This window comes from Vidua macroura, chromosome 18 (genome assembly GCF_024509145.1).
Source record: "Vidua macroura isolate BioBank_ID:100142 chromosome 18, ASM2450914v1, whole genome shotgun sequence".
NCBI classification, from domain to species: domain Eukaryota; kingdom Metazoa; phylum Chordata; class Aves; order Passeriformes; family Viduidae; genus Vidua; species Vidua macroura.
This window is the reverse complement of record NC_071588.1, coordinates 3,595,317-3,620,190: the sequence shown is the minus strand read 5'-3', so window position 1 is coordinate 3,620,190 and position 24,874 is coordinate 3,595,317. Positions and strand designations below refer to the sequence as shown.

The window sequence follows — 24,874 nt, the reverse complement described above, 5'->3', positions numbered from 1 at the left end:
GCAGCTCCCGCGGAGGGACGAACTGCAGGCAGCCTGGGGAAAAAAGGCTGCGGAAATGGGAAATGTCGGAGCGGGGCTGTCGGGGATGGAAGGGGGCCTGGCTCGGGGACCCGCTGAAGTTTGTCGGGGCGAGGTGGGGAGGAGGCGGCGGGGCCGCCCCTGGCCGGGGGGAGGCGGAGCCGGGCCGGGGGAGGCCCCGCGGCGGCGGGAGGCGGCGGGCGCAGCCGGGACGCGCACGGTACCGGGGACGGGGGGAGCGGGGGACTCCGGGAGGCTCCCGGGCATCGGCCCGGTGGGTGCGGGCTGGGGTGGAGGGGTTACTGAGGGACCCTCCCGGGGCTGCCACGTCCTTCTCGGGGTCCTGCCGCTGCCCCGAGTTCCGTCCTGCTCTGGGCGACGCCGTGGCCGCTCCGGTCAGTGCTGGGGACGGGGGAGGTTGGGAAGCCCCGGGGTCCTGGATGCTCCATCCGCCGGCGGCTCCAGGCCCCGCGGCAGCCCCGAGGCCGTTCCGCACGGGGCAGGGGGCTCGATGCCCGGGGCCGCTCCCCGCGGGCTCCGCTCGGCGGCGGAGAACGAAGGTGGGACCAGCTCCCTGCTCCCGGCAGGTGACGAGGCGGCCGGAGGTGGGAGCGGAGCCCACCGTGGCCCCGGGGAGTCGAGAAGAGGGCGAGCAGCCCGGGGGCACCGGCGGGCCAAGGGAGGCTTGTGCTGAGCTCCCCGGGCGGCTCCGACAAGGACGGGCGCCCACGGAGCCAGCTGGGGACGTGCTGGCGGCAGGAGCGGATCTCGGAGGGTTTGTGGGCCAAGGCTGTAGGGCTGCCCAAAGAGGAAGGGAGGCTGGCGGGGTTGTGATAAAAACACGAGAGCCTCTCCTGCAGCCAGCCACGCAGCTCATCTGGAGCCCCCCGTGTCTGCTCTTCCAGCAAACTCGGAGTTTCACTCATATAGTTTTCATTGCTGGAGTGTGGCCTTAATCAGAAGTTTGGTTTGATGGTCCTGCCCCTCGCTGGGTACCCACAGGGATGGGCTGAAGCCGGGATGCCCGAGGGTGAGGTCAGCTCTGGACAGGAGGAGATGGGGAGGACAATGTCACCCACCTGCCAGGTTGGAATGTGAGCATCACCTGCTTAATTTGCCTGCAAAGGCTGAGATGACAGGGTGTCATTGGTGTTAATGGAGGGAAATTATGGCTCTTCCTCATCTTGGCATTGTGGCTGGAGGGTGAGGATGCTGGGGTCAGCTTGACCAACAGCTTCCCTGGATCAGTGTTGGAAACACAAGGGCAGCTGCCCCCACCTCCATCACGAGGTGCCAGATAAGGGCTGGAGCTTTTTGCTCCTGTAATCAATGCTTTGTTTGGAGAAGTTTGGAAATACCTTGTGAGGAAGTTCCTTGTTGTAGAGCAGCACAGCGGGGTGCAAACAGAACTGGGAAGGCAGCAGGGGCTCCACGTGGTGCTGGGGGAGGTGATGCAAAACCAGCGGTATCACCATGAAGCAACTTCCCGTCAGCAGGGCCCAGCCAGCTGCGTCGGAATGTCACGCTCTTGCCACCCTCGCTGGGTGAAAAAAGCATCCTTGGTCAGCCCCAAACAGGAAGGTGACACTCTGCTCTTGTCCCCCAGACACTGGCAGGGTGATGCCAGCTTGATCCAGAGCCATGTCCAGGTACCTGAAGCACTTCACGGTGGTGGGCGATGACCCCGTGCAATGGAGCAACGACTATCGGAAATGGGAGGAGGAGGAGGAGGCTGGGGAAAAGCAACCAGATGCAGAGATCAAGCTGGAGCCCCCCAGGAGACACATCTCCTTCCAGTACATGATGAAAAAGCTCTTCAGCTCTCACAGGTTTCAGGTGAGGCAGAACAAACCCAGGCCAAGGGCTCCTGTGACAGCAGAGCTGCTGTGGGACAGAGCTGAGGGAGAGCACTGAGGTTGTGAACCCTCACAGTGCAAAGAGCAGCAGCTGCTGCTGAGCTGAGCTGCCCTGTCGGAACAGAGCAACGCTGCTGCAGGTGCAGATGTTCCCTGAGAGGAGACAAGCCCCAGTGCACAATCACCACAGCTCTGGCACGTGCTCTCCTCCTGCTCCTTGAGCCCCCCACGCCGAGCGGGGTCTGGTGGGGAGCCAGGTGGTTCCATGTGGAATGACCCACCATTTGGGGCAGCAGGAGTGGGAGCAATGGAAAGCTCCATGAAACACAACCAGCCAAATCAGGGTTGTGGGCATCAAGGTGTGTTTAGCTGAAGGGCTACATTGGCTCCTCTTGCTCCTCTGTCTGTGCTGGTGTGGGATTCATGTTGGTTCCTCTCCTCCAACAGATTGGGGTTGTCTGCTTGGTGATCCTGGATGCCTTGCTGGTTCTTGGGGAATTGCTTATGGATTTGAAAATCATCCATCCGGACAGATATAATATAACCCCAAAGGTAAAATGTGGGGAAACGTCAACATGAACAGCAGTACCCTCCCTTTGGTGTCTCAAAGCCCCCTGGAGAGGCTGGGCAAGGCAGGATCTGGACTTTCAGCCTTGCTGAGCCAGTGGTCACAGAAGAAAAGTCCTCAGCCCTTCTCCTTGTAGAGCCAAACCAGAGGTGCCCTCAAGCAGCAGAGGCTTTCCAGCCTGCTCTGCCTGTGTGCACTCTGCAGGGCTTCCAGCCTTAAACTTGTGCTCTTCTCCCAGGTTTTCCACTACCTCTCCCTGTCCATTTTAACCATCTTCCTGGTTGAGGTGGGGTTTAAAGTCTTTGTCTACCGCCGGGAGTTCTTCCACCACAAGTTCGAGGTGCTGGATGCGATCGTTGTCGTCGTGTCCTTCATCCTCGACATCGTCCTCATCTTCCGGGAGCACGAGTTTGAGGCCGTGGGGCTCCTGATCCTCCTGCGGCTCTGGAGGGTGGCCCGGATCATCAACGGTGAGTGCAGGGCTGGGCTGCATTTGCCAAACTTCCCTGAATTACCTGGCCTTTGTTCCTTTCTCCAACCCAACCCCAGGGGTCTTGCTCTCCCAGAGAACTCAGAGTTCCACCGGTGTGGAACTGTACTCAGGCTGCAAGTTCTTTGGAGCAGTGACAATCTGCTGCTTGTGTTGGTGTGGTGCCTCAGGTGCATGGCAGCCAAGCACATTCTCCCTAAAAAACCCATAATCTGTTCCTGCACCCTTCTCCTGGAGAGGGATGGCTCATGTTCTGAATTTCCATTGTGGGATCCTTTTGGCAGGGGAGCCCCTGTCTTCCTGAATTTGCTGCTACAGCAGAGTAGGTTTTAATGCTCTGTTCTGCTGTCACTCCATTATCCCCTCCAGGGATGCTGCAGGGAATATCCTGATCTTACTCTAGCTCTTTCTTGCTTGAATTCAAAGGGTTTGCCATAAAAAGAGAAATAGGAAATGTCCCCAAATCAGGCTTTAAGTGACTTCACTGCTGTAACTGTTGCAAATAGATGTAAATTTGGATATATCTGAAACAAGCATAGCTGCAAACATTTTCTTCCTTCTTGAGGAAGGAATTTTGGTATTCCAAAGAATATGGCAATGAATGATCTCAAATTCCTGCATGAAATCTCAGCTCAAGCTCTGTCCTGTGTCACTTTTGGTGGGTGCTCCATATTTGACACAGCTGGGATCAGAAGAGGGGCTTGCTGAGGGCCCATTGCCCTCAGCCCCTTTCAATGGGGAGAAGGTGCCTGGCCAGCAGCTGCAGCCAGAAAGAAGAGAGATGTGAGAGCAGCTTGTGGCTTTCCTAGTTCAGAGTGAAAGTCAGAGAGAAACTGGATTTGCGTGGGGCTGTGGGAGCCACGGGAGCCTCACAGCACAGCAGAAAACTGGGACTGCAATTATGGGTAAATCCCCTCATCCTTGGGTGCTCCAGGCTCCCTACCAAGCTTTATGCAATGTCCACCTGCTTGCAGCAAAAAGAGACAGAGGGAATCTGCCCCACGCCGGGGTGTTGGGTGTCAGTGTCTGGGCAAGGTTCCTGTCGATGTTATCGATGCAAATGAGCGGCAGCGCTGCTTTGACCTCGGAGGACGGAACCCCCAGAGCCCAAACCGGTGCCTGGAGCGCTGGAATCAGCCATGATCCAGAGGAGCTGTGGCGGGAGGGAGAACGTGATGTTCTTCAAGCTCTCATCGAGCTGCTTTGTTTTATTTTTGTGGGAAGAAAATGCCTTCAGTGTGGGGGCTGAGCTGACATGGAATCACCTAATGGTGCTTATAGAGAAGTGACACCTCTGCCGTGAGGAGACACTGCCTGCTCTCACTGCAGCTGTGCAAGGTGAAGCCACAGCCCTGGGGACCTGAGGATGTGCCAGGTCCTGCTCTGCCGGGCCAGAGTGATCAGCCCAGGGGGTGGAGGAGCCCCGTGACCCAGGCCTTGCTCTGCTGTCACACCTAAAATGGCTAAAACACAGCAAAGCTGCCCCAGCTGCACCCCAGGGCTCTGCCAAGGGAGCAAATTCAGGAATTGAGTGACAGTCAGAGAGATTAATTCAGCTCTGAGGCCGGGCTGCCTCTCCCCAGCAGAGTATCAGTATCCAAATCCCTCCGGTGGCTGATTTAAAACCCTTCCTCATTAAGAAAAGCACTTGGGAAGGGTGGTTGAAGATGACAGAAGCTGAACTGGGGAGGAACACGTTGAACTCCTTGAGCACAGAGCCTGTGTGCTGTGAACTCCTGCTCGTGGCTGTTTTACAATGTAAAGCAAACCCCCTGTGAATTGTTCCACAGGAATAATTTTATCGGTGAAGACCCGCTCGGAGCAACAAGTGTCCAAGTTAAAGCAAGCAAACCTGAAACTTGCCACAAGGGTGGAACAACTGGAACACAGCTGTTTGGAGAAGGTAAAAAAACACCTTTAATTTGGGTTTACCTGCTAATGGTGATCCTTGTGCAAGGTTGGCACTGTTGGCTTGGTTTCCTCATGGGAAAGTGTGGGGTGAGCTGGGCTGAAGCAGCACAGCCCTGCCCGTGCCTCCCTGGGCTGCTCCTCCTCAGAGGAATGATGTCTCTACCTCTGTCCTACTTCTTTTGGCCAGCTTGTGCTGTTTTCCTGCAGCAGGAGGTACATTATAGCAGGGGGAAGATCTGTGGGAACCTGGGAAGTTGCTTGCAGGCTGTTAATGGTTTGAATTTTGTCTCCTACAGGAGCAAGAAATTGAGAGGCTGAATAACATATTGAAACAGCACGGACTCCTCAGCCAGCAAAAATAAGAGGCCAGTTTTCCAAGGTGGGAATTCTGCTTGAAGATTGCAGTGTTGGAATCTGCCAGCTTCACCTGAAAGGTTTTTCTGTCTCTTTGCTTCCTCTTGTATTGTGTTTTCTATAAACATTTTCTATTCGACCCCACTTTGATCAGACCTTGGGATGGCAAAAATAGTTCTACTGGAAAATTAATCACACACAGTCCCTGTAAACAGTATTTTTTTTCCTTTCTTGTACAGTTGTACAGTCAAAACTGCAAAATAATTTAATAAAGACACATCTTTACAAGCTATACATCCAGAAAAGTACCACTTATTTAAAATAATTTATTTTTTTTTCTGTGATAACATTCTTTATTTGCAACAAACTTACAGTATAAATTATAAGAACCCAGGCTGAAAAGGTAATTTCTTCTCTACCAGCTGCCTGTTCATCATCAATACATCTCTTTGCCAACCATTCTTTTCATACTGTTGGTAGTTTCCTCATTTCTGTTGCTGCTTGTGCCACTTTGTTATTTATATAACATTCATTTCAGAAACAACAACACACCACTCCTTTCCCTGACAAAGAAATCAGCCCCAAAATAGAGGCAAACATGTGCCATCTTACGTCAGACAATGCCTTGTTCCAGCAGCAGATCCCAGTTCTGATACTGCATTCCCTCATCTCTTCTTCCCTTTTCACTGTTCCCTCACAGCCCGTGGGGCTGCAAAGTTCTTTGTTCCCACAGCTCATAAATCCATGTATGAAAAGAACTGTAATATGTAAGAACAGATGTAGGTGAGTGCACTGCTGGGAACAGTCAGACTCCAGAAAAGCCATAAAAAAGCAAATTCTAAAGGGCCAGGTTGGTGTTTGAATTTTTTCAGGTACTAGAGTGTCCCTGTGGAGAGGCTGTTTGAGAGCTGAAGAATGAGATTTAAGAAGTGGGAATTCTGAGAGCTGGTGACTGCAGCAGGTGGCTCCAATGGATTTCAGCCCCACTCAGCTGGAGGGGTCACTGAAACCACAACTCAACTGTTCAGGTTTTTTACAAAAGGTAATTAATTAGTGGTGTGGGAAAAATAGCCAGAAATATGTGGCTTAATAATCTATGCAAGGAGATAAAGCAGAGGCCTTATCTAATAGCATATGATGAGTTTAATTAGCAATTTAGCTCTGCTGTTATGGGATAATGAAATTACTTTCCCTGCGTGTCCCTGTGCTCTTCCCCTCCTGCCTCTGCTTGGCAGGCTGGGGCTGGATCCCACGTGCTGGAGGAGTGGTGGCTGTGACTGGGCCAGAGCCACCAGCGAGTTCAAACTGCAACCTTTGTCCTCTCTGCAGAGTTATAATTGGGTACTTTCCACTTCATGGGGGTTTCTTCACCCTAAACCTTCTGAGAACCCTCACAAGGTCTCACCCTTCCTCTCTTGGCCAATTTTAGCCCAGTATCTACAACTTAGAAGAAAGTGATGGCCCATCATAGTCACAGGACTAAAAATAAGATAAATCAGAAATGTGGGGGTTTTTTAATGTGTACTTACCTTAGACAAAGGGATAGAAAAAGTCAAAGGGTAACTTGATGTTAATGGTGGGCCAAGCTTTGTAGCTTGGCTCTGCAGGTGAAGAAATGTCAGTGAAAACCACAGAACTTGTTATAGGAATAATCCTTTCCCTTCCTGAGGGAAGCTGCAATGAAAATACAAACAGGACTTAGCTTCAGTTTTCTATTTCCTACAATCATTTATTTGGTCTGGTTATATTTTCTAAAAAGGTTTTTGGTTTTGGTGTTTGTTTTTTTTTTTTTTTTCCCATATAGTTCCATGTTTCTTTCCATAAATGATATATAGATTTTTATTGAAGTGTGTTTTGGCAAGGAGCCTACAGCTGTGTTTGAGCTGGAAGAGAACTGCTGGGTGTAAATACATTCTAATGTGAAGTGTGCCTTTAGATAATGAGATTATCTGGGTCATTGTCACACAGCTGATACCCAAGGAAAACAAGCCACTTGTTTTATCTTAAATCCTGTAATTTAATTACATACCTGCTTCAGTGTGGTGGTAGTGATTGTGGCTGTAACATTCACTATCCTGGCTTGTGGATTGACCAGGGATCCATATTTAGTCCACTTCACTTCTATTCCCAGTGACACAGGTATTTGGCATGAGCTCTGCAAAGTGTGAGAAATCATCTCATTGTCTGCCTTGTGCAGAAACCATCACAGTAATTAATTATTCTTTTTATTAAAAGGGTAGAATGCCCCCAGAAAGCTCACTGAGGAGGTTACCAGAGCAGATGGACCCTGCACTGTTGCTGGGCAGGACAAAATCCTGAACTCTGCCAGGGCAGAATTCTGAAGACTACAATCTTAAATTATTTTTATGCATTTATTCTTGAATTTCTTCTTGAACTTCTTGAACTGTCACACTTCTGGTTACAGAAACCATTCACTCTTTAGTTGCAGAAGCATGCAAGAGACCATCCACAATCTTATATTGTGCTTCTCTTTCTCTTACCCTGGCCTGGAGGAAGAGGGGAAACCCTGATTCTGTTCCTTCCCTCTGTCACCTCTGGTGCTTCACCCTTAGAAGAGCAACATTCTAACCTGTGTTTAAACAACTCATTTTGTACCCAACATGTTGCCCTGATCCATAGCTGAGGTGCCTGGATACCAGTTTGATTAAATGTAACTTGTACAGCAAGAGTGAAACTCTCCTCTGTGAATATTCCATGAGATTCTTCCAGCTTATTTCTGCATTCCCAGCCCCATTTTCTCCTCCAGTTGGTTCCTGCATTTTTAGGGTGTGAAGCTGAGCTGATGCTGCAGCACAGGCACAGATCTCGTGAGGGTGGAGGGGTGAAAGTGGTTTAATTTTCACCTGTTCCGAGATGTGGAGCTGAGTTATTGGCACCCAGTCGAGCACATCCTGGGCTTGAGAATTCCCAAATGAGGCCACATACTCAGGAAAGCTTTGGCCCTTCAGCACATCAAGGAGGGTCTGAGCCAAAGGCTGGCATTTCATAGCTGCTGTAATTCTTCCAGAAAACAAAATAAAAAAGATGAGTTACAGCAAAACCCATTGGTTTGGCACAATCATCATTTCTCCTTGCTCTTTGCTCTGTTCAAGCCTTCTGGCTACAGTTGCTAATGTACACAATCTTTCTAAGAGAAAGACCATTGTTAATTAAATGACATTTTTTATAATTAAATACTCCATTCTCAATACTCTTCCAGCTGTATAAATGGCCCAGGACCTGAAAAGAGCCTAAGGGAAAGGGTTGTCAGAGGGTTAAAAGCATTAAATTAAAAAAAAAAAAAATTACTTCTTACCGTAACTTACAGCCTGATATCATGTTATAACCAAATAATACTGGGGCTCTGGCTCCCTGTGCTGCCAGGCAGTCCTGGGTGGATGTGCTGTGCAGAATGGTGAGTTGGCTGTGTTTGTTACTACTCTGAATGATGCCAGATGTAACACACAGTTAAGGGAAATTAAATGCTTGATGGATATCGGGACAAAAAAAGAATCCTTAATCATATCCTTAAAATATAGCTGAAAATGCTACAATGGCTCAAAATTCCTCTCACAGTGTGAAAAATCACCAGGGTGTGCAATGGAGGGCTAAATGTACCTCACTACACAGTCCCAGGAGATTGCAGTCAGGACTGAGTCATTCCCTCCTAAAACACAGCCAGAAAAGCACATTTTTATTTTTGGTAGAGAACAGATGTATTTCATATATGTCCATGCTAGAAAGGGTTTGTGAGGATGAACCAGAGCAAGTGAAGCAAACAGAAATGCAGCAGGGAAAGGATATCCTTGAGGCTGGAATCCTGCTCTGACAGGCAGCCCAACAACATAACCAGGATTGCCACTGAGAGGAACTGGCTGTGTATTTTCCTGCAATGCAAACAGAGCATTAGTTCTTATCCTGCACTGAATTGGCTGGAAAACACAGAAATATTTCAGTTATTTTAGGATTATGACCTGCCTTGAATGATGAGGGCAAGACTGTAAGTAAGGCTTGGCTTTCTCTGTTATAGTCACGAGCTGGGGCTCATAAATGTGACAGACTTTGGAGGCCTTCGTTGCCCAGCTCTGAAATGCTGCCTCATCTGGACATCCTGGGCAAGTTCTGCTTTACCTTGCTGCTAACAATTGTTCTGATTCAAGTTTAATAAGTTTTGTAATTAAATGTCTTTTACCAAGTCACCCATGACATCTCCACAGTTACCTGAGTGAAGCCGATTTCAAAGCTCTGCTCTATTGAAAGTTCTTCTTTGCTAATTGCCCCCAAGACAAAAGCAGCAGCAGCTTCTATTATTTCTCCTGTGTCTGTGTGGGTAATGTGATAATTCACCTGAAAATTAAACATTTTAGATATTAATTTGAATAAATACATAAGAGAAACTAGAAAAAAAAATTAAACCATGCAAGTATTTTCTTTCTTCCTTGCTTAAGAAACTCAGCTCCAGGGTGGGGATGGATTTTATCCTTTAGAGGCTGGAGCCTCTTCACATCTGACTTCTTGATAAACCTAAGCACAGACACAACGTTCATCTACTTGAAAATTAAAAGATGATGTGCAGCATCTATTCCTCTCTCTGTCATTAGTGCACCTGAAATCATCTTCTCCCAAGCATAAAGTAAATTCCAAACTCATGTCATTGCCTGTTTTGCCACATACACAGAAATAACATCAGGATTTCAGCCTGGCTCCATGTTATATTGCAGAGTTATTATTTTGTTGCAAAACACTCCCTTTTACCCAAAATCAGTGCTTCTCCCATGACATTTACTTTGGAGGTGTCACAATATATGGAAACTGCAAGGCCTTCCTGACAGCTTTGCACTTTGGGAATCAGAAGTGGTTTGATGCATAGATGCTTTCCATCAGCTCCGAGGAGGAAAAGGCTGCCAGACCTACCCCAAAAACTGCATTGATGCACAGTTCATCCAAAACCATTGGGAGCCTCAGGACATCACTGCTGCTCAGTAAAGTCCTCATTCCATGCAGAGACTGGACAACTATGGACTGGACAGTAATATTCACCTGAAAAACAGCCTCGTGTCAGCTCTGAACACTGGGTATAATTAATTCTGGCTCTTTCTGTGTTATTATATTTGTGACCTTTCCGGGTTCTGTTCCACAGCAACAGCACACACTAATTCTCTGAACAACTGCTGTGTTACAAGAACAGCTGAAGCTCAACCAAAGGGTCTGGGTTTAAATAAACAAATAGATTTTCTTGAAAAGAGGGAGTTTTATATGAGAGGAATGTATCAGGCTTGAATGTTTGCAGGCAGCATTTTATCTTGGAGTTGCTAAGTATCATTACTGATAGCAAATGATGTAATTTTTTTAATGTAAAGATTTGATCAATCAGTGAAAAATTCCCCCTGACTTTAACTTAATAAGAATTTTGCCCACAGCTCTTCCAACTAATTTAGAAGGATACTTACCATCTGACTTGATTTGGGCACCTGAGGGAGAATAAAAGGACAAATTAAAGCAGTAGCAAAAGTCTGACCTATTGCACATAGCAGTCAAGTAAAGCAGGTAAGGCTTTGTCTATTTAACTCTTTCTCATAGCAATAACTTTTACGTTATGGAGTTAATTGGATATAAACCAGAGTATCCAGGAAGTGTGAAAAGAACTGCCACAATCCAATCCCCTCCTTCTTCTGACTCTTAAAATTATTCAGAGACCACCAGTTTAGGAAACCTGCCAGGCTGTGCTTCCCAAAGAAATGAAGAGCTTTTGTTGTCCTGCTCCATAGTTTCATTGTCTCTACACCAATAAAAGAGAAGCAAGTATCTCTCTTGTTATACAGTTGCCCCACTGAAAAATTTCCACCAAAAATATTTCATGGAAAGGCAGAAATGTCAGACCAAGGTCATCAATCAGGCCTATTTTGTCAAAGGTTTTACTTTCCTGACTTTCCAATGAATGTTTGAGTCACATCTTTGGGAAGGGACCAAGGATTGGATTGATCATGAAGCAATTCTGCAGAATTCTGATGGGATACTGACAGGAGTGACTCATCTCCTGTCCCAGCAGGGAACACATTCCTGGGAGCTGCAGACCTGAAGGTGGTGCAGGTACAGTTTGTCACACATTTATCATCCCAAGGTACAGCCCAGCCATCAGAATGAGCTGGATGAATAAAAGTCCCTGTAAAGATTAGACTCATCCTTCAGGGAACTGTGCTATTTCTGACTAGGCTAGGAGGAGTGAGCACCACTCCTAAAGTTCTGTTTATCCGTGACTGGGGTGATGGATGATGTCTCTGGGGGTCACTGGCAGACAGCACTGCAGCCATGCTGCTGCCTCAGCTTCCCCCCGGCAGGGAGGCTGGAAAGGCAGGAACAGCTCCATTGCTTTGGCAACTCCACACTCCCCACTAACCACGGTGTGTGTGAAGCACCACTGTGAGAATCCTGCTGGGAGATCCCAGCAATCCCCAACCCTCCTTGGATCTGCTGGTCAGGCCAGGGCAGAGAGCAGAGATTATCTGCAACGGTTCCCAAAACGTTGTTCTCACTCCAGCTGCCCATCCTGGCAGGGAGGGTGGGCTCCTGGGGATGGGGTTTTCTGTAGGACCCGCTGTCCCAGTGCTCCCAGTAAGGCTCCCTCAGTTACTGGTTTGCCGTTTCTTTTGCCGGCAGCTCCACCTGCTGGCACTGGGAGGGCTCCTGCTCTGCCCTGTGGCCACCCTGTCCCCAGTGCCATCACTTTGCTGTTGTCACATCCCACCTCCAGCTCCCTTTGGGAAGGGAACCTTCCCACAGAGCATCTCCAGCAGCTTCTCAGCCTTCTCCAGTTCCTTCATCTGATCCTTCCTGACATCCAGCGTGCTCTGGGCAGAACTCTGACCCCTCCCCAGCTCAGGGGGATTGGCAGGCAGCACAGGCATAAGGGGTTATGTATTTTCCCGTCAGGAAAGGGAATTCATCTTTAAAGTCAAACCCACTCAGCTGCTGGAGCCTGCCCTGAGCCACTCTTGTTCTTTTCTCATCCTGTAGCCAACAAGAACTAATTTTGGGAGGACATGCAGACACTCAAAGCCCTTCTGAGGCAGTGTATTGTCCACTTCTTCCACAGCAGGAGGCTCAAAAGGCAACAACTGGGAGCAATCCTTGGCTGATTTCAATGAGGATGATCCCACCTGTGAGGATGTGAACTGCTTAGTGGGCTTTCCTTGCTTTTGGGAGCTTTGCAATCTGTGAGCAGCCTGGAAGGGGTCTTTAAGCAGTTACTGCTAATTAAATTAATTTTAATGGTGAAGAGATTGCTGTTTCTTTACAACCTTCAGCTTCTGGAGCATCAGGTTAAGGTGTGATGTATTTCAGTTTCATTTTTTCATGACTGATTTCTTTGTCTTCCTGAATATCCTTACAGGGGATATATTTGTACAGAAGACATCATCCCCAAGTCAGAAAGGGATGAAAAAGTAGGCAAAGAAAAATAACCCCAGACTGGATTTTAGCAGGCAGGATCCAAAGAAACTTGCTCTCAGTCATGTTGTTTGGGACCATAAAGAAGGCTGTGCCAGCCCCCACTATCAAAAACTGAGGCTTGGAGCAAAGGATTAAACTGACAGGTTCCTCTTTCAGTACAAAGTTTTAGCAACTCTTTAAAACTCAGATTTCTTAGAATTATGTGTTCTGATAAATGGGCTTTTTGGACGAGCCTGAACATGCACAGGAACATGAAACTGCACTAGCTCAGTGCCACGACCTTGGCTCTTCAAAACTATTATTTTTTACTTTATCTTTGGCAATATTATTTATATTTGGCTAAGCAGAGAACAGTAAATGCTTGTGTTACCAAAGCTTGAAGTAAAAACATTCCTAAAGGCTTTCTGTATAAAAGTCTGCTGTATAGGGAGATGTTTCTTCCCAACTCACAAATAAAACACCATATCCCTCAGTAAACAGAAGTTACTTCATTCTGCATATGTAAAAGATATAAAATATGAGTATTTCAGCTATATGACTGTTTCAAATCATACTTACTGCCAAAATGCTGGAGTTGATATAAAACAACATGCTAAGTGCTTGAATGCTGTCACATTTTTCCACACTTACTGATCTAATGCATTTTGTGGCTTGGTTTACTAAAAAACCTGGGAAAAAAAAAAGTCACCGAGTATGAATTGAAGGAGGAAATGAAAGAGCAATTATGAAAAGCATAAATGAAAAACAATACAAGAACTTAGGTACAAGCAAAATTGAAAGTAAATGTAATCTCTATTGCAGATAAGGTTTTATGTGAGCTTTGAAGAACGAAACCTTTTATATTCTCAAAAAAGTGCTATGAGAAAAAATATTACTTCTTAACAAGTAGAAAAAGCTTCATGAAAATTACTTAATTTTTGAATCTCTTAATAAGATTTTTATTTTCTTTCACAAGAGACTTCAGTCCTGTAATCACCACCATAAGTCTTACAAGACCACATTTAATGATGACAGTGGGGTTTGGGAAATGCAGGTGTGGGTTTGGTTGTGGCTTTTTTTTTTTTCACCTCCACCTCTGCAAATTTTCAGGAAATTGTGTGAAAGGTTAAAATGCAGAGTTCAGCCTGCAAATCTGACTTGTGAGAGGAGCCTCTGAGCAAAGAGAAGCTGCCAAAGGCTGCCCAGGCAGGGCTGGCTTGGTGCAAACCCCTCCTCCCTCAGGGTGTCACCCTTGTACTGTTGGATTAAACCAATTATGCCAAACAAGACATTTTATTGTTGGATAAAAAACCCTTTAACAAGATTCTCAGGGATTTACATATCTCACTTTGAATGTTTAATAGAGATGCAACACAATTTCTATTCTATGTCTTAAAAAACCAAACAAAACAGAGAAACAGAAGTGATTTGAAAATCATCTGCTTGTGAACCTTTAGCTGAATTCTCCATGGGGAGTGTGCCAGCTTTCTGACTGACTAATCTAAGAGCAGAATATTAGAAAGCAAAAAATTTGGGATTCAAGTGTACTTTCCAACCTGCAGGGTTTGCATCAGAGCACCAAGAAGAGACAACAGGACTTGGCAGCCTTAGAAATGCATCCTCTGTCTGGACAGGAACCCCATACTGCCAAATAAAAACCACAGTCAGCTACACAGGTGTGTTTCAGCCCATTCTTATGAACAACAATTATGAATAAAAGCAGCACTTGTTTCCACAGGATCTCTCAATAATGCTCTGTGCAGCAATTTTTCAGTCACAGCTACAGCTTTATGTTGAAAATAGCAGGAAAAAAAAGTGCCTTATTTTTCAAAGATCTTAAAAATCTACTTCACTTTTTAAGTAACTAAACACAAAACATTGAATTTCTTCTTTTTGCATTTCTGTATTTAAAGTACAATATAAATGTTGCTTCTTCCAGCAGAACTGCATTCTTTAAAAGAAACAATGCAAACAATGCTGATTTCTTCTTTCTGGAATAATCTAATACTACTTGCATCAAATATAATTTACCTCCTATTGAATCAGAGATTATTCACCTCATATCTGGAAGTTTCATTTGCCTCAGGGGGATTTTGAGCATCTGTATCCAAATTCCAGGTGTCAGGCTCAGCACTGAAAGTAGCACCTCCAAATTTGTCAAGCAACTGATCAAAATTTTCTGCTGTTGGGATTTCAGGGGATTTAAGGTACAGGGCTTGTTTATCTGTCAAAATATTTAAAGAAGGAGATAATTTAAGGAAAAAAAATATACAGAAACAAGACTTAGTAACAATGAGACAACTTTAAACGTGATTTATTTAGGATGCTAAATTATTTACAAAAAAAAACAAAAAACAAACAAAAAAAAAAACAAAAAAAAAAACAAAACAAAAAAAAAAAAAAACCCAAACTATTTTGTTTTTTCCAACAGAAAAGACCAGGAGTACCAGATGTTTAATTCCATGTTTTCATAAGTGAAAGGATCACAACATAAGGGCTGTGAGCAGACAGAATTACCAGTTTCCTGAGAGGTTTAATAAAACAAGAATAGTTTTAAATTTAGTCTTTTTTTTTTTCTGGTAAAGAGCCAACAAAAAAAAATAACACCACAATGCTTAATATTGCCTACAACTCTACTTACAGTTTGTAGCATGAATGCAGAAAATACTGGGATTGACTTGGTCAATTATTTTAAATATCCTTTCTGGTGGATTTGCTTCAACATCAAGAGAATACACAGCAGCTTTCTGACTACACAGCTGGCTGTCACCTCTGCAAATAAACAAAATAAATGAATGATCCTAGAAGTTAGTGATGAACTAGAAGTTAGTGTTCAGCAGATTTTAAAGTTCTTTTAATCTACTGAGGCAGCACCAGAAAAACAAGAAAAGCATGAAATTACTGAATTTAACATAATTTGTAGAGCAATTGTGCATCCTTAGAAGATTCCTATTGTTTTATACCCTGTGCTTAATAATAAATAATAGAGAATTCTCCCACATGTTTTATTCAGCAGAGGAAACTGTGAGCAGCAACATGAAGGAAGGTAAGAAACAGACTGGGGGAGGGAAAACCAGTGACAATAAGAGAGATAAAATGGTAAATTGTGTGAGATCCAGATGGTTGAGACCCCAAAAATGGGGGGCTGCAGCAAATGCCACACACAGCTCAGGAGCACTTTCATTTCTACAACCCAAGTGGGATGTCAGAGCAGGAAAACAGGTCAGGTTTGTGGATATTGGAATAATATTCAATTTGAGCAGAGAATGGGAAGAATTCCTGCTTGAGATGCAAGTGAAAGAAATGGCAGAGTGAGGAACAGGAGGTGAAATAACCCAGCCTGTCTTGGAAAAATGTTTGAGGCAGTGCCACGGGCTCATCAAGAGCCCAGAGCTGCAGGAGAATGTGCCAGTTCAGAGCCTGGCAGCACTGGTGTGTCCTACATGCTACAAACACAAGGTGATGATCCCCGTGAAACTGGTATTTAGCAGCATAGAGCAGCTAAGGGCAGGCCCTGGAGAAGTGAAATGACTTTCAGAAATTTTGAAGCCTGGAGTTAAGCTCTTCCATGAGGTGAGTCACTTGTTAACAGGATCCCATCATAAATCAAACCCTTCTGCTGCTGTTTCAGACATCTCACGGTCTCTGCCTTGAGATCAGCCAAAATAACATAAATATGCAAATGCAGATAAACTCTGATGTAAATAAGGAGACCCACAACACCTGCAGACACTGAAAATCCCCTGGCTTTTCATGCAAAATAAAAGTTTTACACAAAAGGATTTGGGCAAAGAAACACAATTTCATTTGAGGCATTTCTAGTTGACAAAGGCAGCACAGTCATCTGAGGCAATTAAAGTGTCACTCAGGAGGGTGTTGATTAGACCTTTCTGATCTATATAAATATCTGTAAATGGGGAGCAGGAGTCTTTTGTGTGCCAGAACAATAAGAAACCACAGTCTGGCATGACTGCTAATTCAAATTCCAAAGCACCAAGAATAAACCCAGTGCTCAGATTGGCATAATTTATACAGAAGGTGGGCTGAAAAGCTGCACTTATTGTTCTGAGAAGTCACCAAGAGATTTTTTTGCACATTATTATTTTGAAGTGAGCTTTCTTAACTTCTCTTTGAGAAGATGGAATTGGGTGAAGGTGTTTTCAGATTAAACAGCAAAGAAACAACTCTTGGCTTTACTTTTTTGGTATAATGTTACATTTTATTGTTTGTGAAGTGGCAGTGGGGGAGCAGGTTGGGATGGTGAATTGCAAAATTAGGGTCAGAAAAATGCTCACACTATTTCAACAAGCTCTGAATTGATTTATTGTGTAGCTGATATCATAAATGTAATCAAAGAGGTTACTGACAAAAACTGGTGATCTAGAGAAGTGGCCAGATTGGTCCTTTGGTATCAGTTTTCTTGACTTCCAGACACTGCATTGATCAAAGTCTAAAGATGCACCATTCTTCCACCCCAAAAAATCATCACCACCTAAATGCCCACAGGGAGGAGCACAGTGAAACAGGAGGAAAGAGGGAATGAGAGGGAGAGAACGGGTGGGGGGTGGATTTGCTGCTCTGCCTGGTTGGGGACAGAGTGCAGGAGGAACTGGTGGAAGGATGGCAGCAGGGAGGGGTGGGAATTGCTCAGAGGAGAAGACAGAGCCCTGCCAAAGGCAGGCAGCAGATGAGGAACGATTTTGTGCTTTAGGTGATTCTGCACTCACATGACCAGCGGGACCGAGCACGTGGTGAAGAGGCTGAAGTCCTCGGCGCTGCAGTCGGGGTCACAGCAGCAGTTGGTGTCACACTGTGCCACCAGCAGGTCGCAGACGCACAGCCTGGCAACTGCACCAGAGAGTGACATGAGAACTGCAGCGGGGGCTTGGCTCTTCACGCCCCAAACACTTCCACTTTTCACCCCGCCCTGCGTTTGACAGTGGTCAAAAGTCTTCTCCAAATTCAAGTTTTCTTGAAGCTGTTTTTAAAAGCCGTCTTTTCTGCTGCTGAGCAAATTTATTTGGAACACATGGATAAAATTAAGACATACTAAAATTTGTTCCCTGAGAAACAAAACCCAACAGGGATTTTGGAGGTGAGAAAATCTACTCAGCCTTGCAGAGGAAAAAAAAAATAAGAGATACCAAAGATGTGTTTATCTGCTTGTTTCAGCTTATTGGGAAGAAAAATAAAACATTTTGAAAGAGCAGAGATGTTTACAAGTATTGAGGATGGAATACATTTCCCTGATGTGCCAACACAACCATAATTGACTTCTTTGAAACTGTTTTTTCTCTCTGTTTTTAGATACTGTGAGATATTGTAATCACAGACAGAGTCATTGCTAATAATTCTGTAAACTGGCTCAGTAAAATATACTTGGCAAATTCTTCAAACTCTCTGAGGTGTTCAAGTTTATACATGCAAAGAACAGATATTACTCTACTGAACTGTTTTTGAGAGTTGCTGTTCTATAATTAATCTGGATCTAAGAATAGCACAGAATGAGGAAAATTAAGGCCAGTGTTTAATAAGAAGAACATTCAAAGAATATTTTCATAACTAATTCCTTTATTTCCCTTTGACTGCTGCCTGTTTCCCTGTGGCTCCCTGGATGTTCTCTGACCACCTGAACAGTATCCAGGTATTTCCTGGAATCTCTGGAGTTCTGACTGTTCTGTTGGCTGAGCTTAGCCCTGGATCCTTAGCTCACCCTGTAAACAAGAGAAGTTTAAACATGGATGATTAGATTGCAAGGTTATGCCTGTGAGACGAGGGATTTCAATCTCTTTTCCCTAAGGAGGTAGCACTGGGGTGGGTTCTGTTCGGCAAGTAACCCATGGAAAGCTCAGCTGAGGGCAACACCACCCTATGTAAAAGTGATATAAAAGTGTAGCAAATTATACAGTGGGAAACACCTTCTGGGAACACAGTAACCAAACTTTGTGAGCTCTGTTTGTATGACAATGTATCCACAGCGCTGGGGCTGAGCCTGGAGCAAAGCCTGCAGCCAGCTCGAGGTGTGGTGGAGCTCTCCAAGGACACCCGGGGCACTCCGGGCTCCTGGGCCAGCTCGGAGCTGCCCGCTGTGCCCAGAGCAGCCGAGACCCTGCCCTCCAGCCCCACCGACCCTCAGCGCTGTGGGATGCCCGGCTGCGTGATGTCCATGCCACGATCAGCGTGCCCGGGGCCTGCGGGCTGCTGAGCCCTGAGGAGGCTGCGAGCGGCCTCGGCTGCAGCGGGTGCAGCTGCCCAGGGGTGCCCGAGCAGCGCTGCAGAGAGCCCCAGAGATCCGCTGCCAGTCCCGGGCCACCGCAATGCGAAGGGGAGGCCAAAGGCCGAACGCCCGAGGGAGGCCGCGAGCGGGGTTCCCCTCAGCCGGGGAGCGCCGCCGGTGCCCCGCAGCGCCCGGAGGGCACCCACCGTCCGTGACCGGGGCCGGCGCGCTGTGGACCCGCGCCTGTGCGGCATCACGAGCGTCTGCGGGCTCCGCGGCCGGCTCTTCTGCCCGGAGCGCCGGCGGCGGAAAGAGGAGGAGGATGAGGGCGAAGAAAACCCCGAGCCCCGGCGGCGCCGCCATGGCGGCCGCCCTTAGCAACGGCGCGTTGCCAGGGCGCGCGGGGCATGACGGGAAGGGCGAGCCCCGCTCTCGCGAGACTTGGCGGGCGGAGGGGAAGGGCCGCGCCCCGGGAACATGGCGGGCGAAGGGAGGGCACGGGCCCGGGGTGTGCGGCTCCTTCAGCCGCCCTCGGGCTCCTTCATCGCCCCCCCCCGGCGCGGGGAGCTTCGGAGGGAGGCCACGCGCAGGGTTCTGGCTGGATCTGGCCGTCGTGGTGGTGCCAGGCGGCCGCTTGTGCCAGCCAGCGCCCTGAGGAACAGCCCGGCGGTCATGAGGGGGCACCGACCCCTCAGAGCCACGGGAAGGGTTTCGGGTGTAGTTATCCAAGTGTAACCCACGTAGGTGGTTTGGGAAAAAAGTTCTTGGAAGGACACGCATTAAATTAAAAAAAAAAAAAAATTGGGGATTGGCCCTTTGCGAGATAGATCTGTGTATTTATATAGATATATATTCTACATATCTATATGTCACATAATTTTGCAAGGTTTTTTTAGTAATCTTTAATTTTTAAAGTGTTAAAGTTTCTCCTTTTGAAGATGCTGTGGGTCCTCAGTGCGAATATTCAGTAATCTTATGAGTAATCTTTTTATGTGCACAGTTATCTTTGCGGTCTTTTTCAACCTAAATTATTCTATTTTTGTACTAATTTGGAAAAAAAAAAACTGGGCTAGGGAGTGACTAAATGATCATTGTTCCTTAGATCTTTTCCAGCTTTAAACATTCTTTGATCTGATTTTATTTCCCTGACCAGGTTCATTACTGTGACCTTGAAGGGGAGGCAACAAAAAGCTCTCAAAAGCTGTAAAACTCCAGCTGTACCCATTGGAAATGGGAATAGCTCCACAGTGCCCCTCCTCTGCCCTGCCCACATCACAGGAGCGAGGGAGGAGTCACACGAGGCCACCGAGGCGCTTTGATGTTATCAAAGAGCCCGATGGGTTCCAAACAGCTCCAGGCATGTGGAACAAAATCCTGGAGTCATCCTTGGAGTGGCCTCGTTCCTCCAAGGACACGGTGACACAAAGGTGAGAACCCCCTGCGCTCCACTCTGCCGCAGAAATTGCACCCCGAAGCAACCTCACCAAAAATAACCTGCAACCTGCCTGCCTTGTGAGATGGAACCCAAAAATCTCTGCTTTTACCTTCTCCCACGGGGATGAAGAGCTGGTGTTTTCCAGTCTCTTTGCTGTTCCTGAGGTGGCCAAAATGCTGCTGCTGGTGTTGGGTTGGTTGTTTTGTTTTTTTTTTTTCAAGCTTAGAGTGACTTCACACACTTCCATTTTGAAAAGGGCCTGTAAAAATGGCACCAAAGGGCTTCATTTTCCTGCTTCTCACTGAGGCTGTGCCAGGGCTGGCTGCAGCCACTGGGGAGGATATGTGCCTGTGTTTGGAGGAAATCCTGGGAATCTTTACAGCTCCATCTCTTTCACTGTCCCACAGCAAAGGAACAAAGAGAGAGGCAATCCTGCTGGAACTCGAGGCTGAGGTACAACCTCCCTCTGGATGGAGCTGGTTTAGGGCCTTACAGCCCCTTCAACTTCCTTGACTAAACTCCCACATGGTCAGTTAACAAGGATGGAGATGTTTCTCCCCCCTACAAGTCCTGCAAAGTTGGAAATTTGGAATTTATTTTGCAGGCTTGGAGGGAGGGTGGTGCTTGGTTTATTTTATCATCACTGGTTGTGATCTGTGTCCTTGTTACACTGCAGTGTCATGAGAAAATTCATACTAAAACACCTCTATTTGTTAGTTTACATGTTTCTCATGCCTTTAAAATCAGTAGAAGAGGGCTGATGACATTGCACAGGGGAAAACAGAATTTAATAAATTCTTCTTGCATCGGGAATTACTTGGCAAAGCTGATGGTGCACAGGGGACCAACTCCAAGAGGAAAACCAAGCCTTGCTGAAATCTGAAAGCACAGATTGCACCCTGGATGAATGTGGGCAGGAGCTGGATGAATAAAGAGGTATTAATTCTTACTGCATCTACCATTGAAATGGAATAGAAGTGGGCAACTGTTCAAAAGCAAAGTAGGATGGAATTAATCTGGTTTTCTTGTGACCTTTTTTTTTTTTTAGGGCTTCACTCACAGCAACAGTTCACCTAAATCCACTTAAAATACTTGCTGTAATACAAAAAAACCCACTTTTGTCATGCAGAGAAAGGCAAGACATCTAAGAAAAACAATTTGAAAAACCCCCCACCAGAAAACTCACCCTAGTATTGGACTTCTGAAACAGGTTCCAAAGAGCAACTCCAAGTGTGTAGGATAAGATCAGGGCATCAATACATAATGTTTGTTCTCCATCAGAGAGATTTTAATTTACCCTCTCAGCATGAGCTAATTAATAATTAAAAAGGGCACTGTGATCCTTATGTGGGAGGTCCTATAAAATGAAAATTCAAGCAATTTGAGAGGCAGTAGATTCCTGTTTATTAAAAAACATGTTCAGGGATTTACTCTATTACTGTTTCAATTACAGTTTCAGCAGCAAGGTTCTGATGTGCATTTAAGCATTATAGAAGCTGTGACTGCCCCATCCCTGGAAGTGTCCAAGGCCAGGTTGGAGCAACCTGGGAATGTCCCAGGTGTCCCTGCCCATGGCAGGGGGTGGAATGAGATAGTCTTTGATCCAAACCATTCTGTGATTCCTGTTGGTGATCTTCTGACTCTGCATCTTCTCTTGACTCCTCATGTAGGAAGTCTCATGTGATGCTTCTCATGATAGTTTTCTTTTTAATCCAACTGTGCTGTCTTGAATTTCATCTTTTCAGGGCTAACATGGGGTTTGCCCTATGACAGATCACTTTAAAAGTCCAGGTGGACAGGCATTTGGAATTAGAGTCCAAACAAAGTCAGACCAGGCTGAAATAAACTGCATTTTGTTCTAGCACAAGATTAGCCCTTAAATAAATAGTGAGGAGCTGGGGCAGTCTGTACAGCAGATGGCATTACAGGTAATATTTATCACACTCCAATCTCAGGGCTCAGATACTTGGGAGGGAGGATTGACGTCAGCTATGAGTGAATCAGTTTTAAAACGAACTGGAAACCTGCTTGTGCCTTCAGCAGTTGATTCCTTTGTGCAGCACTTCTGCTTTGCACTCCCCAGTGCATTTATTGGTCTGGACAAGCCTAGCAGGAAGAGTTCATTCTGTTTTTGCAGCTTAAGTGAGCTGATGTAAATAGATCTTGGACTTTGAGGTGGGAAGATTCCACCCAGCTGCAGTAACCAGAGGGATGCCCTTTAGTCCAGTTTTTGTGCCAAATTTGTGCATTGGGGAATTTTAAACAAATATCACTTGGCAGGGTATCGACTCTCAGGGTACAAGAATAACACTGAGTAAGGCAGCAGGGCATGGGCTGGGAGGGATTTACAGGGAGAACTATCCAGACTGACACTGAACAGTGGAGAAAACCAGTTCTGAAGTATTTTATTAAAAATAGATGGGTTTTTGTCTAACAAAAGGAGCCCAGAGATCCTCTGAATGAAAACCAGGAGCCGTTTTTCATCTGGGCACAACATCCTTGTGCAGGAGTGACAGAGTTCATCAAAGGTTACTAATTACCATGGAAATTATGAGGTTGTCTGGCTGTCTGGACAGACTTGGGTGGGTGACCTGGGGTAGAATCATGGGACCATTAAGACTGGAAAAGACTTCCGAGATCAAGCCCATCCTTTGACCAAATACCCCCATGCCACTGATTTGTGTCACAAAGTGCCACATCTACTCATTTTATGAACTCTTCAAGGGATTGTGACTCCACCACTTCCCCAGGGAGGCTGTTTCAAAGACTTTCAAGGATGGAGGTGTGTGAAGAGCTCCTGGTGTGCCTGGGCTTGGGAGCACTTAGGGAAGCACAGAGTCGTGCTCTGCCAAATGGGTTTGTCAGCCCTGAGCTCACGATGTTCCTCGGCGTTTGAGCCGTGGCTGCTGGGCAAAGTGGCACAGAGAGAGAACCCTTCCAGCCCTGGCAAACTCGGCATTGAGGCATGGAGAGCTCAGCTTTAGCTGGGGGGGATCACAGGCTGAGCAGCACAGCCAGGTAATGCAGGACAGGTCACCTTGCAGCAACCCGAGCTGCCTCAGGGCACTGCAGGCAGCAGCACAGAGCAAGGGGATAGGCCAGGCTGGACTTGAACTAGACAGGACCTGGACAAGGAGGAGGAAGAACGAGACTCAAGGAAGGGAAAGAATGATTCTGTGGGGGAAGCTCTGCAAATATGTGCTTCCCTTTGCTGATAAAGGAGGGTGTGAGGCACCGAGAGGAGCTACCCAGTTTGTCTGCTCTCACACCCTGCCGGGCCCTGGCAGCAGCACTCCCTTATCTCCAGCACATTGGCACATTCAGCTGTGCAGCCATTCCCTAATCCACCACACTGGGCCTGGGCTGCTCCTCGTGTTCATTACCTTTCTCCCTGTTCTAACAGGAGGATTAATTTTTTAATAATCTGGATACAATTTCAGCGTTAGCTGGATAATTCTCACGCATTGCTTAATCCTTTAGCAGTGTAAGGAGGGCAATATTGTCTCTGTCAAGGTGCACAGGGAGCCAAATGCCTCCCGTGGGATAACGAGGGTGCTTCAGCAGGTTGTGGCACAGAGCTCTTGCTTTCACTGCAGGCAGCTCGGGGGGCAGGTTTCACACCTGCCTCTGCTGGATTTCCACCTCTATTGTTTGTTGTCTCGGGTTATGCAAGTGGCAGCAGCCTCTTGTGCCTGTACCCAGAGGAATTAAACGAATTTGCACAGCAACCTGCTGGGAACTTCCAAGGGGACAAAACCATTGTTTGCACACGCAGGAGCAGCAGGGAAAACCGAGCTGCAGAAAGTGAGGATTTGGGTCTTTTTGAGTATTGTGGGTCTCTGCAGCATTGATGCCTTGAAGTCGTTGCTGTTGAAGATGCCCAGCTGAAAGCTTTGTGTCACTCTCAACTACAATTAACGTGATTTTATGGGGTCTGAGCGATGACTGCACAACACACCCTTCTCGTGAGGCTTTTGTTTGGCATTTCACGTTCCTTAACCAAAATGGATTAACTGCCAGCCTTGCCACGGATTTGCAGAGAAGCCTCCCGTGCGGCGCTGAGCTGGCTGTGTCCTCGGCCGCACCGAGCCGGGGAGAACAGGGCGAGTCATCCCTGGCAAAAAAACCAAAACCCAACACATTTTTGTGCGGCGTGACTCACATAACCGTCCTCAGCACGCACGAAGCACCGGCGGCCAGCGAGTCCCCGCGAGTTATTCGGAGCACGCGAGACACGCGGGGCGTGGAGGGCAAGTATGTGGGTTAGGCGCAGCCGCGCTGTGCCCGGTGTGAGAACGTTAATTGCGTTAATTGCGTTAATTGCGGCCGAGAGCCGGCGGGGGCGGGGGCGCGGGCCCCGCTCGGCGCCGCGGGGGCTGCCGGGAGCCGCCCGCTGTTATTGTCCCGCAATATGCAAATGAGGCGGGGCGGGGAGCCAATGGGGGGCGGCCGCGCGCCGCCGCCGCGCACGCGCGCCGGGAGGCGGGGAGGGGGGGCGGGGCCGGCCTCGCGCCCCGCCCAGCGCCGGGGCCCTCAGCTCACCTCAGCACGCGCGGCGAAGATGGCGGCGGCGGCGGGCGGCGGGGCGCGGGGGCGG

At 47.1% G+C, this 24,874-nt stretch overlaps 2 protein-coding genes and 2 long non-coding RNA genes across 7 annotated transcripts; 2 read left to right on the top strand and 2 right to left on the bottom strand.

Moving 5' to 3' along the window:
- Positions 1–187: 187 nt before the first annotated feature.
- On the top strand, positions 188–5,491 carry HVCN1 (hydrogen voltage gated channel 1). Of its 2 annotated transcripts, none has more exons than XM_053993739.1 (6): positions 188–238; positions 1,625–1,854; positions 2,322–2,426; positions 2,681–2,912; positions 4,723–4,835; positions 5,140–5,491. In XM_053993739.1, the coding sequence occupies exons 2-6, from the start codon at positions 1,660–1,662 to the stop codon at positions 5,203–5,205; spliced, it is 711 nt and encodes a 236-aa protein (XP_053849714.1). In that variant the 5' UTR covers positions 188–238; positions 1,625–1,659; the 3' UTR covers positions 5,206–5,491. The 2 variants fall into 2 exon arrangements, with proteins under 2 accessions (XP_053849714.1, XP_053849713.1); XM_053993738.1 differs by lacking the exon at positions 188–238 and adding an exon at positions 333–413.
- TCTN1 (tectonic family member 1) lies at positions 5,490–19,998 on the bottom strand. 2 transcript variants are annotated; one of them, XM_053993736.1, is made up of 16 exons: positions 19,049–19,998; positions 17,353–17,473; positions 15,267–15,397; positions 14,683–14,849; positions 14,182–14,269; positions 13,205–13,314; positions 10,648–10,668; positions 10,112–10,237; positions 9,419–9,544; positions 9,002–9,084; positions 8,514–8,654; positions 8,062–8,218; positions 7,819–7,971; positions 7,227–7,352; positions 6,727–6,871; positions 5,490–5,955 (listed from the first exon to the last, which is right to left on the bottom strand). In XM_053993736.1, the coding sequence occupies exons 1-15, from the start codon at positions 19,620–19,622 to the stop codon at positions 6,728–6,730; spliced, it is 2,268 nt and encodes a 755-aa protein (XP_053849711.1). In that variant the 5' UTR covers positions 19,623–19,998; the 3' UTR covers positions 5,490–5,955; position 6,727. The 2 variants fall into 2 exon arrangements, with proteins under 2 accessions (XP_053849711.1, XP_053849712.1); XM_053993737.1 differs by lacking the exon at positions 7,819–7,971.
- On the top strand, positions 19,457–21,226 carry LOC128816270 (uncharacterized). Of its 2 annotated transcripts, XR_008439848.1 has the most exons (3): positions 19,457–19,582; positions 19,996–20,269; positions 20,685–21,226. It is a non-coding gene; the product is annotated as an uncharacterized LOC128816270 (long non-coding RNA). The 2 variants fall into 2 exon arrangements; XR_008439847.1 differs by having other exon boundaries at positions 19,996–21,226.
- Positions 21,227–21,657: 431 nt separating this feature from the next.
- Positions 21,658–24,874, bottom strand: LOC128816272 (uncharacterized). The gene is made up of 2 exons (XR_008439849.1): positions 24,820–24,874; positions 21,658–24,391 (listed from the first exon to the last, which is right to left on the bottom strand). It is a non-coding gene; the product is annotated as an uncharacterized LOC128816272 (long non-coding RNA).